Raw genomic sequence first — 11,862 nt, 5'->3', positions numbered from 1 at the left:
CCGCTCGTCTCTGAACAGCAAGGAAGAGGAAAACGCCATTTATTTAAAATGCTGCTTTTTTTTTTTTATTTAAAATCTCAACAGTGGATCACTTTTTTTTTTTTTGCAACCAAACAAGTAATAAATATTATTTAGCAACTTTTTTCTTTTTTTCTTTTTTTTTTTTTACAAAAATAAACAGATGATAAAATCTCTGCAAGGGGCAGCGATAAGAAAAGTTGTTATTTCAGAAACAAGCCCAAGTTCTCAGTATTGCAACACGGACAGTGTGAAAGTTCCTACACAGAAAGAGCATTAAAGAGTTCAAACTTTGTTAAAGGTGGCAGGAACGAAAAAAACCCAACGTGTTATACGCTTCAAAAAACAAAACCCCAACAAACCCCAAGAACCCAAACCAACGAAATCAAGGCAAACCGACCCCTTATTCACTCATGAGGCTTACACAGTACAAGTGCACGGACGGAAAGCTCAGGCAGAGCGGACTTGCGTCGTTATCGTTGAACGGTATATTTACAAATCCCGAACCAGAAAGAAAACCGGAAAAAACGGCGGGCGGGGGAAGGGGGGACTAAACCGACTTTCCCGGCTCCACTTCCACCCGGAGCCCCGCTGCTCCCCGCCAGTGCCGGGAGTCCCCGGAGCGGCGGCCGGGTGCTCCGGGGCTGGGCTTTCCGGGGCGGGATGTGACCCAGAAACGGCTCCTAAGGCTCTTACGTGTAGCAACGAAACCGGGAGGGGCGGAGGGAGAACAAACAACAAACAAACGAGCAAACGAGCAAAAACCCCTCTGCAGTTTTGGTTCCTCCATTCGCGACGAGCCTAGGACTACCTCCCCCTCCTAGCGAAGTTACCGACAACAACGTAAAATTAAAAATAAAGAGGATGCGCGGGCGCTCGCTCGCGTCGGGGCGGTTTCCCCCGCCGCTGGGGGAGCAGGGCAGAGCCCGGGCCGGGCTCCGTCCCATCCCGCCGCCCCTCCGGCGGCCCCGGGAGCGGGGCGGAGGGGGACCCGCTGCCGCCGCGGGGGCGCGTCCGTAGGTCCTGGAGGTGGCGGGGCGGCGCGGGGCGCGGCGGAGCGGCCCCGCCGAGGGGCTCATTTGGTGTCGGTGGCTAATCTGGGGAGGCTGGCGGTGCCCATGCCGGAGACGTGATGGTGCGGCGGGGCCGACACCTGGCACATGCTGCAGGGGCAGGGCATCCCCCCCCAGTGCTGGAAGCCGCTGCCCAGCGGGGCGGCGGCGGCGGCCGAGGGCGACTTGAGGAGCCCGTGGGGGGGCCGGATGGAGCTGACGGCCGAGAGGCCGGAGCCGGGCAGGGAGGCGCTGGAGACGGCGGCGGGGGGCAGGATGGGGTGGTGGACGGGGTGCGAGGCGGGGTGGCCCGGGTGGCCGGGCAGCGGGGCGGAGTGGGCGCCCATGCCGCCGGGGCAGGCGGCGGGGTGGAAGCCGGCGTGGTGCCCGCCGTAGATCTCGCTGACCAGGCGCTTCATCTCCTCCAGGGAGTTGGTGAGCATGAGGATGTAGTTGCGCGCCAGGAGGAGCGTGGCGATCTTGGAGAGCTTGCGCACCGACGGGCCGTGGGCGTAGGGCATCACCTCCCGCAGCCCGTCCATGGCGATGTTCAGGTCGTGCATCCGCTTGCGCTCCCGGCTGTTGATCTTCAGCCGCAGCTGCTGCAGCTCCGGCTCCGTCATCTGCTTCTTGTCCTTCTTGGAGGAGGAGGAGGAGGACGAGGAGGAGGACGACGACGAGGACTTGAAGCCCAGCTTGTCCACCACCACCACCCCCGCAGCGCTCATGGCGCTGCGCAGCTCGGCGCTCAGCTCCGGCGGGGAGTCGCTCTGCGTGGAGCTGGACACGGTGCCGCCCGTGAAGCCCCCGCCGCTGCCTTTATTCCTGGCCGTGAGGAAGAGGTCATCGGGCTCCGGGGAGGACGGGCGGCTGGAGACCAGGCTGGCGTCCGAGTCCATGGCCCGGCGGGCGGGACGGCGGCGCGCAGCGGGCTGCCTGCGGGGAGGGGAGAGAGCCCGCAGGCGGCCCCGGGTCAGCGCCCGCGGAAACTTGGCGTGCCTCCGCCGCCCGCCCGCCCGCCCGCCACGTCGGCGAGCCCGCTCCGCCGCCTTTCCGCGGGGCCGGGGAGCGACGCCCCCGGCGGGGCAGGCCGAGCTGCCCGCCCTCCCCTCGCCGCCGCCCGCGGGGCGCCCTGGGGGGGCCCCTCCCCTCCCCTCCCGTCCCGTCCCCTCCCGTTCCGTCCCGTCCCGTCCGTCCCCTCCCTCCGCGCCTCTCCGCCGGGCCGGGGGCGCGGGGGGTGCCGCGCCGGGGGGCGCGGGCGCGGGGGGCGCTTACCGTGCGCGGGGCGGCCGTGGGGAGCGGCGCGCCGTGACGGGCGAGCACGGCAGCAGCGCGCACCTTGCGGCGGCGGCGGCGGCGGCTTTATAGCCGCGCCGGGGAGGAACGATGTCACCGGGCGGGAGGGGGGCTGCGCCAATCGGCGGAGGCGGCGGGGGGGGGGGGGCGGCCGGGGGGGGCGGCTGATGTCACCGGGGCCGGTCCGGCTCGATGGGGCGGGCGGGCGGGGGGGCGACGGCCGGCCGCCGCGCGGGGAGCCCGGCGGGGGGGCGCGGGGGGGGGAGGAGGGACTTTTGTCAAATCCATAATAAAATGCAACAATGACAGCGCCGGGAACAGCTGTTGGGGGGGCGGGACGGGACGGGGACGGGGACGGGGACGGGGACGGGACCAAACATCCCCTGGCCCCGCCGCCGCAACGCCCGCGGGGAGGCCGCGCTGCCCGGCTCCCGCCAGCACGTCGGTGTTTCCCCGCGCCCCGTCCCGTCCCGTCCCGTCCCGCCCCGCCGGGAAGCGCTCAGCCCCGGCCCCGCTACACGCACCGGGCGGCCGGCGCGCTTCCCCCGGCGGGTGCCCTCTCCTGCCCCCAGCCCGGTCGCTACCCCCTCGTTAAGTGCTGCAAAGGGAGGCGGAGGGGCAGGGAAAAAAAGTGATTTCGGCCACTCCATTCCCCACGAACGGATTTTCCCCCGGAGGTCGCCGGGCGGTGCCGGGCAGCGCCGGCCCCAGCGGGGACCCCCGGCTCCTGCCCCGCAGCGACCGGGAGAAGAAGCCGGAGAGGCCACCAAAACCTACCCCCGAAACAACCCTCCAGCAAGACCGGAGCAGGAAAGGGGAGAGAGAGAAAGAAGGAAGGACGTTAACAAAAAAATGACCTTCGGAAATGCCGCCCGGCTCCCGGCGAACCCCCTCGCGCCGGCAGCCCCCTGCAACAGGATCGGGGCTTCCTCCCACCGGGGTAAATCCCCCCGGCCCCTTTGCCTTTGTTGTATTATTTTTACACCCGTGTCTTTCCCAGCTGGCCCGGCAAGCCTCAACCATCCGTTAAATATGTATTTAAAACGTTAAGAAGTGAAGCGTGGAAATGTGTTTCCCAACGGTTGCGGGGATGATCCGTAACAGGTCAATTAGGAAAATCTGTCCCAGCGACAGCCGGGCCCGCCGCCGCCCGCCGCCCGGCGTGTGTCCCGCTGCCGCCCGGGCGGCTCCCGGCCTGGCCACCCGGGACGTGCCCCCGGCTCCCCCCGGCCGGCCGGGCGGAGGGGCCGCCCCGGCCCTCACTTCCCGCACCTGCTTGCGGGGCTGCGGACCCCGGCCGGGGGGAGGCGGGGGGGACACATCCCCCCCGCCCGGGGCTGGGTGGGGGTAAGGCGGCGGGGGGAGCTGGGGCTGAGCCCTGGAGGTGAGCAGCGGGACGGGGCGGGGGGGGGGGACGGCACACACGTCTGTGCAAACTTTGCATTTATTTCATGGTCGGGAAGCGGTGAGGCGGCAGCGGGAAGCCTGCCTCTGCCTTTTGACTGATGGCTCTATACGGCGCATTGTTGGAGCCGCATAAAACAGGGCAACAGCGAGCACAACTAATTAAGCCCCGGCGCCTTTCCTCCGGCCGCCGGCTCCTGGCAGGGCCCGGCCCGGGGAGAGGGAGCGGGCCCCGGGCGGGGCGGGGGGCGGCCGCCCCCGGGGCCGCGGTGCTGGGGCAAAAACGAGGAAAACGCCGGCATCGCTCGTCTCCCTTCCGCTTCCCAGGGCTCGGTAATTTTCCTTCTTAAAAGGCTGGGACCTTTCCTTCTGAAAAGGTCGGCCCCGCCGCCCCTCTGCACCCCATACGGATCGGGGGTCCCGTCCTCCCCGTCGGGTCCGCGGCACCCGCTGCCGTGCCGCGGCCTCAGCCCCGGGGCCAGGCTTTCATCACCCGCTTCATCAGCCCGGGGACGGGACGGGACCCCCAAACCGCTGCGGTCGTGCTCGTCCGCCGCCCGCTCCGCAGCCTCGGGGGCTCCCGCTCGGCCGGGCGGGGCGGGCAGCAGCCCCCGAGGCGCAGGGAGCCCGGGAGGAGGCTGGGGGCGGGCGGCCGGGGGCTGGAGCAGAGGTGGGGGTTACCTGCGGGGAGGGATGGCGGGGGAGAAGCGGTGAAGAGCCGCCGGCCCCTGCCCCGAGCGAGCGGGGGTGGGCAGCCGGCGGAGGCGCGGCGGGGGCTGTCGGAGCTCCGGGGCCGGGCTGCGCCACGGGGAGGCAGTTCTCGCAGCACCCTGGGGGTCCCGGGGAGAGAGAAGTGGGCAGCGGACTCCTGCCTTTTTTGCTTTTCTTTTTCCTTCCTTTTCCTTCTCCCCCCCCTTTTTCCTTTTTTCCTTTTCCTTTTTTCCTTCCCCCACTCCAGAGAGGAAACCCCACGCCGCCGCCGCCAACGAGAACCCGGGGTCTATGTCCCTAACGGGGCGAGCACTGTCTTTGATGATCACCGTCCGTCTGTCTGGACGTGAACTGTGTCCCGCCTGCAGCCCGCGGGGCTCCTTTCGCAGGGGGGCGCGGAGTTTGCGCGGGGCCGGGGCCGGGGCCGGGGCCGGGGCCGGGGCCGGGGCCGGGGCCGGCGTCGGCCGGGGCGGTGGCAGCGAAGGGGTGCTTCTGTGCCGTCCTCGTCAGAAGGCGGCGGGGGGGGGGGGTAGTGCAAACAGGAAAGGGGGTGATCTCTGCCGTGAGATGTCAGATTAAATGTCATGCGTCCCCCTCCTCGATTCAATAAGGCTCGATATTGCAAACCGCCTCTTGTTGGCACCTCCCGGGAAAGCGGCCCCGGAGGGCTCCCAGAGGAGCCCTTCACCCCAACTTGCTTTTGACACTAAAATGTGGAGCAGAGCCTATTTTCTTACCTATGAATATGTATTTTTTTTTTTTTAAATCGCGACTGTAGGCAATGAAGGCATGAATGAAGGCAATCAGGGAACATGATGAAGTGATAACTTAATAAAAACCAGACTGTTGCTTTCATGTTGAAAATCACTCGGAATGTCATTAGGTTATTGTTTCGGATTGTTATTGCCTATATTCCCTCAAGGCCTATGGCCCAGGGTCCTTTCCTCATGGATACCACACAGCTACACTGAAACTGCCCCTGCCTGGCTGTAAGGAATCTGAGGCACCCGACAGACGAAGAGCCTGTCTGTGACCACTGCTCCTTGAGGATTGGCAGCTGAAAACAGTTTCAATGATGCCTCGGAAACTGTAAGGCCTGATCCCCAGTGCTGTCTGTCTCCCATGTGTTAGCAGGGCTGTAGGCTTGAAATTGGGCTTTGCAGCTCCAGAGCTTTTTAAACTTTTCAGTTGAGAGCACGGACTTCAGGGAGTCTGCTGGGGTCACAGTTGCCACCCCTGCCCAGCCAAACACCGCAGGACCACAGATCTCAGCACCTGACACTGAGGAGATGAGGATGTGGAGGTTGCCTGCAAGCTCTCTGCCCACTGTTGAAAGGTATGAGGAGATCCCAGGGCAGGGAATAACTTCCTCAAGGTTCAGGTTTGCGCCCCCCCCCCCCCCCCCTTTTTTCCCCCCTTTTCTTTCTGAATGTATCTCAATCAGATACAAATGTATTTTTTGCTGTTGTTCTGAACTTACAGTGAAGTCTAGTCTGTGGGCTTTGAAGCTGTTCCACCTGCCCAACTAACACATTTGATACCTATGATCTCCAAGAAAGGGACTCAAGTTCATTGTGTGGGGCAGTTGTTTTTATTCTGTTGAGGTTCTTCTTTTTTCCAGTGCTAGATTTGTTTTTGTTAACACTTGTTCAATTGAAATGTTGGAGACACATGCTCTTTGCCAAAAACTCAGCGTGTCTTCCCATTCAATCAGAAACTGGAAAAGCTTCTAATCTTCACAGGAGTCACCCAGAGGGAAGTCTCAGAAGTATCAGAGCTGATGTTTGTGATATTTGCAGGATTAAAAATATGCAGGAAATAGGCCATCTCCTATTCTCATCTAGCAAAAAAACCCCTCTTTACAAATAAACTTTTGTCACTTATGAGCTTGCTGTCATCTACAACAAAATAATTAGATTGCTGTTTAAAACCCAGGCTAGATTCTGTGTCTTACACCTTTCAGGCTCGGTCATCCCTCCTCTCAAGCATGGCCATTTACTCAAACATGACAAGTCTCACACCTGTGAGATTAATGGGGACTGACTTTCTCCGACGTTATCAAAACCACCTCATCCAGACCCCTTTTAACTCTTTGGTGCAGGTGTAAGACATACAAGCTTTCTGGCCATAATTTGTTGTGTTTCATGCAAGATGCTGTATTTTTTACAAGATATGGTATGATTTCATTTAATACATTGCTGGAGGAAAAACTTTTAAGGATGCAATAGATAACTCCATACCACCATTTTATTTCCTTAACAAAAGGCAATAAAGAACTTATAAACCAGTATGACAGCTATTTCATTTTAACAGCTGCTATGTGTTACCAACAATTTCACTTCTCATTGACAATATCATCTCCTATGGGCAAATGAGGAGAAAGAGGCTGAAACACCAAGAAGGCACAGTGCTGGCAGGCCCACGTGCTGCCCCGCTGGCAACTCCTGTCCTGGGCATCCTGGGCAAGCATCTGTTGACAGCCACTTCATAAAGTATTCAAGCTCTTCTCAGGATTGGTTTCATGCTGAGGCTTCTTTTTCAGTGGTGAGCAGAGAAATACCTGTGTGGCACCGTTTCTATGGGGCTGGTGAAGCATTTCAAGTCTGCAGAGGAGTGGGACCTCTGCAGAAATGTCACCTTGCTAAGCAGAGGTGTGCTGTGCATCACGCCTTCCCTCGGACCCGGAGATGGGAGATGAAAACCTGCCAGCCTCCACTGGTTTTTAGTCCAGGTACTGCTCTGTTACACAGGAGATGCAGTGGTAATGAAAAATGATGTGTTTAACTTTCCCCGGGGCTTGATGCTGTCCCTCATGTGCAAATCCTCCCAAAATGAGCTGCCGTAGCAGGCAAGGAGCAGTGGGAACATCCGAGAGAAACAAATCAATGCCACTGCTATGATTGGCTTTTGGATGAAGAGAGGCAAGGAAACAGAGCTGGAAGGGTAGTGATTTACCCAGCCACATGCAGTTTTCTGTCTCACAGGAGACAGAACTTGGGGTTTTGCTGTGCACCAGCCGAGCTGGACACCAACGGGATTAGAAAATCACCCACATGTTCAATCCGGTGAGCTGGTCCGAACTGCCTTCAACCCCTGGTCCCAGCAGCAGGGCCTGAGGGTGGGAAAGAAATGTGTGTTATATAGATGGAGGGGCAAAGCAAGCCCCAGCACAACTAGGCGTATCTCCTCTGTAAAAAATGGAGTGTCCTTGTCAGGGCTGAACTTAGTCTAGAAAATCATATTTTACTCTCATTTTTTGCAGGAAACTCCCATATAACACAGCATGGACTATTAGTTCTCATTTTGAGTTTCCTGGGCAGCATTTTCGTAATTTTTTTTCCCCACATTTTGCCATTTGTCTGTATGTGGCACTCTTATACTACCCTTCATCTCTTTTCCACTTTCCATTCTTTACTTTGACTGAGAGCTCCTTAGAAATGAGAGAGTCCTGGCGGAGTTTTAGTGATGAGTAGAACATGAAAACGTGGGTATCTTTTGCTTTCCATGAGAACACTCGCTAGAAACAAATTTTTCCTCAGGTTACCCCTTTGTCCTGTCCCTACCCTGTGCTCAGAAGAAAAATGCTTTAAAAATCCTGATGCTAATAGGTTAATGTATCTGTCTGACCGAGCCCCAAGGATTTTGTTGCTGTGTACTCATCATGGAAACGATCCCCCATCTGAAGGTGTCCGTGCCCCTCAGAATGGGTTTCATATGGTGGCAACAACGGTTGGGCTCATGCCAAACCGCTCACTGGCTGTGGGCATTTCACTGCCAGCGTTACAGGAGGCCCTTGAGCCCTTGGGATGCAGAAGGTCTTAGCTGATCTGTTCTTTAATGTGGAAAAAAAAAAGATTAAAAAAAACTGGGTAGCAAAAGTCCGTACTAGAAATTTGGTGAGATTTCTCCTTAATTTGTTAAGAGTTTTGGGGGGCTGTCACCTTCCTCTGTCATACTGGGACTTGCATTAACGGAGTAACAGCTGAACTAAGCGTTCGGAATGAACATATCAAAGCCCCGAGTCTGTACGACACCATCTCTTGCCGCCCATGATGTCAAAGGTTGCGGCGAACGTCTCCCTTGCTTTCTGGGTGGCATTGTTCAGGAGAGTGGCCCCAGCAGATGGCCCAAAAACCGCACCTCGGCCAAGCAAAGAGGGACCACATGTGATGAACCATAGATGTCTCATTAGCAAACAGGGGGAAAAAAAAGCAAGGATGAGAAAAAAAGATAAAAAGAATACACAAAGACATTTACATATTTACATTGTTTCTCCCTCATTTCCAATTCTCCTTTAGCTGAAGTGTCAGTGGGCTCGCTTTTCTCCTTCTGTTTGTATGTTTACTTGTGCTAAATAGATTATGATAATCAGGCACATAAATGCATGCAACTGTTATTATGGCATTTTAATCACAGAGTTTTTCACTGGAAGCCTTCATTAGAATTCTCATAATCTCACTTGTTAGTGTAACAAACAGTAATAAATGCCAAGGAACTGGGATTAAGTCAGAGACATTCAGACATTAAAGGAGAAATATGGAAATGTTGTCAAATCTCCGCATTATTTATTGAAATGTCACATAAACAGTTCAGGACTTTAAATATCTTACTCATTAGAAAGAGAGGGTGTGCGGCCACCTGAAGATAGCAATTATAATTTTTTAGGGAGTGCCGGAACCATATGTCCCTCATCGACTCTTCCCAACTTTGCTGGGCTACCCAGGCAACAGCTACTTTCTAGCTATTTGTTCATATTTATAAGCTCCATCCCCGAGATACTTAGCTGGGGGATGTCCCTGGATCGCAGGACACAACATGGTAAGGCGGCGCGCTGGCGTTTACGTGGCTCTTCTGTATCTTTGCAGAGTGATGCATGCCGTACCCACTTGCCCTGGGGGTGCCACCTCCACCAGCTGACCGTGGAGCCAAAGGTCTCCTGACACCATAGGAGGAGGCCTCCTGACACCTCCTGCCAACTATCCCTTGGCAAAAGGAAGGAAGCCTGCAGTGATGTGCTAGGGGAGCCTGGGAATTTACCCCACCGCTGTTCTCACGGGCTTGCTTTGGGGGCGCAGCTGAGGGAGCAAGATGGGGATTTGCCACTGATTTTTCAGACCATAAAAATGTAGCGCATCCCTTGAAGTCCTGGGGAAATGTGTGCTGCTGAGGCTGGGAGTGGGGCTGCACGCACACCCTGCCCGTGCATTCCTATGCTTGCCTCCTCTCTGTGCATTACCCTGCTGCTGCGGGGAAGGGATGCTGCTAATAGCAGAAGAAACAGAAAATAGCTGCTCTTTTCATGCAACTCAGCCAACACGTTTTATACCGTGCAGGCGAGGCCTCCTCCCACTCATGAATATGCACCCGCGCTTGCTCCCCCCCATCCCTGCGGAATGGGTGCGGAGGTGGGCTGCGGGGCCTGGCCCCCTGCCACTGCCGGCGCCTGTGTAAAACACTTGAGCAGCAGAGTTATTCACAGTGGTTTGGGTTCCCCCCCCCCCCCCTCTTTTTCCTTTTGTATTTTTCCCTTTTAAGAACAAAACTGAATGCAAAAGACAACCGCACTCATATCGGGTTTCCCACCATTCAGCTTATGGTGAGGCATCCCTCGCAGCCATCGAGGATGCGGGTGAGATGCTGAAGCAGGTGAGCAGCTTTGAGTTTTGCACGTGCTATTTTTCTGCATTCAAGCCAGGCAGTAGTAGTAAGTTTTGCAGGAAGAGACAAAATCTCGCCACGGTGAAACTCTTGTTGACCCTGAAGGAGTGAGAACCTCCAGGGGAATTAATCGAATCTATCCTCAAAATGAAGTTTGATTCCCCTTCCCAGAGAAAAGGCCCATTTTACAGGAGGCACCACTTATGTGCTTTTTCAAATAAAATCCTGAATCAGCACCTTCTGCAAGCATGAGCTGTCATTCATCTGCCTGAGAAGGATAAAATCTGTATAGCACCAGGGAAGAAAAAAAAGGAAGGCATTACTCAAATTTAACTGTTGTGCAACTGCTGTATCACCCAGGATTTTTAATACTGACTCAAATGCAAAAGACGGATGAGGGTTATCTAAAAGTACAACTTTTGATGCTTTGAATCTGAAGTTTCTGTGGTCCCTTCCTCCCTCCCCTCCTAAAATACAAACCATCCAGAAGGGATTTATGTTCACAGCAGCCGATGCATCAGCGAGACCACTTCATTCCAAACTCCCCCCTTGAAACTTGGAGGAAACATTTTTGCAGACTTGTGCGTGATAGCGTTTTACAGGACTTGGTGGCCCTCTCACCCCGTGCTGTGCTTGAAGAGCCCCTCTCCACTTAGGAGATCAGCCCTCCCCTTTTGATGCCTGTCACACTGTTTGTGCAAAAGTGGGTGTTTCTGTGCTACAGCGGCCCCCACCTTTCCCATTTGAATTGCTTAAAAGGTACCCCATAGACAGTCCCTCCCCAAGCTGTTGAGCTATAGAAAGATGTTCTTTAGTTGGCAGGGGTTTTATAGATTTGCTGGATGGAAAAAAAAAAGAGGAGAGATTCCTTGCTTTCGGTAACATGCTGGCAGGAGTTTTGATCTTTTGTATAACATGCTGAATTTATTACCTTGGGTTCTTCGCGCTGTTTCTCGCTCCACCGAGTCGGGTGGGGAGCTGTGCTTGCCTGGCCGGAGCAGCAGCCCTGACCCACTCCCACGTGCGCCTGGGCTCAGTTTATCGAGGCACAGCGATTTAAAGCACATGTTCCTTTGGAACTGCTTGAAGAAAATGTTCACAAGTGGAAATATAAATGCCTTAAATAACTTCGTTTGTTTTAACAGTTCCACATGAAGCCTCCCCCTGTCAATCCACCAAAGACGCGAGTGAGGTCCTGGCGTGCTTCGCCTGAGCCATACGTCCTCCAAAGCCGCCTCAGAGGGTAAGGTTCTCGGAGGAGCTGGAAGGGTTTCGTTGCCAAAATCCCAGAGCAGCTGCGGCTCTGCCGTTCGTGGCTGCCTCTCGTGTTAGCTGCCAGGCGCCTGGCATGAGGGTGCGAGGGGGTGCCGGGACAGGGAAACACGGAGGGGTCAGGAGGAAGCCTGACCTGCAAGCAACGGGGAGGCTCAGGTCGAGCAACTTGTGAGGGAAAAGCTTGGGAAGGCCTGGGAGCAGTTAGTGAGGGAAGGAAGAAATGCAGGCTCTTGGGAGAGGGAAGGGGGTGTGGGAAAGAGCGGTGGCAAGGTGTGTTTCTGGGGATGGGGAGTGGAGGAAAGGAGTGAAGTGATGCAGCATTAGGAGCCAGCATCTCAGGGGGCAAGGAGGAGGTGTGAGGGGGTTGGTGAGAAAGGAGGGGCAAGGTAGGAGAAAAACTATTGAGGGTAGCTTGGGGGTTTTTTTGAAAATCCAAAACAAGGAGAAA

General features: G+C 56.4%; 1 protein-coding gene across 1 annotated transcript; it reads right to left on the bottom strand.

Annotated features, from left to right (window-relative positions):
• Positions 1–204: 204 nt before the first annotated feature.
• OLIG2 (oligodendrocyte transcription factor 2) lies at positions 205–2,409 on the bottom strand. Its single transcript, XM_030021054.2, has 2 exons — positions 2,346–2,409; positions 205–2,006 (listed from the first exon to the last, which is right to left on the bottom strand). The coding sequence occupies exon 2, from the start codon at positions 1,967–1,969 to the stop codon at positions 1,094–1,096; it is 876 nt and encodes a 291-aa protein (XP_029876914.1). The 5' UTR covers positions 1,970–2,006; positions 2,346–2,409; the 3' UTR covers positions 205–1,093.
• Positions 2,410–11,862: the final 9,453 nt, after the last annotated feature.

This window comes from Aquila chrysaetos, chromosome 7, assembly GCF_900496995.4.
Source record: "Aquila chrysaetos chrysaetos chromosome 7, bAquChr1.4, whole genome shotgun sequence".
In the NCBI taxonomy this organism is placed as follows: domain Eukaryota; kingdom Metazoa; phylum Chordata; class Aves; order Accipitriformes; family Accipitridae; genus Aquila; species Aquila chrysaetos.
Note: the sequence above shows the minus strand (reverse complement) of the source record. Positions and strands in the feature narration are given on the sequence as shown.

Coding starts and splice junctions, on each gene's coding strand:
- OLIG2 (XM_030021054.2), bottom strand. CDS start 1,969: ATGGACTCGGACGCCAGCCTGGTCTCCAGCCGCCCGTCCTCCCCGGAG.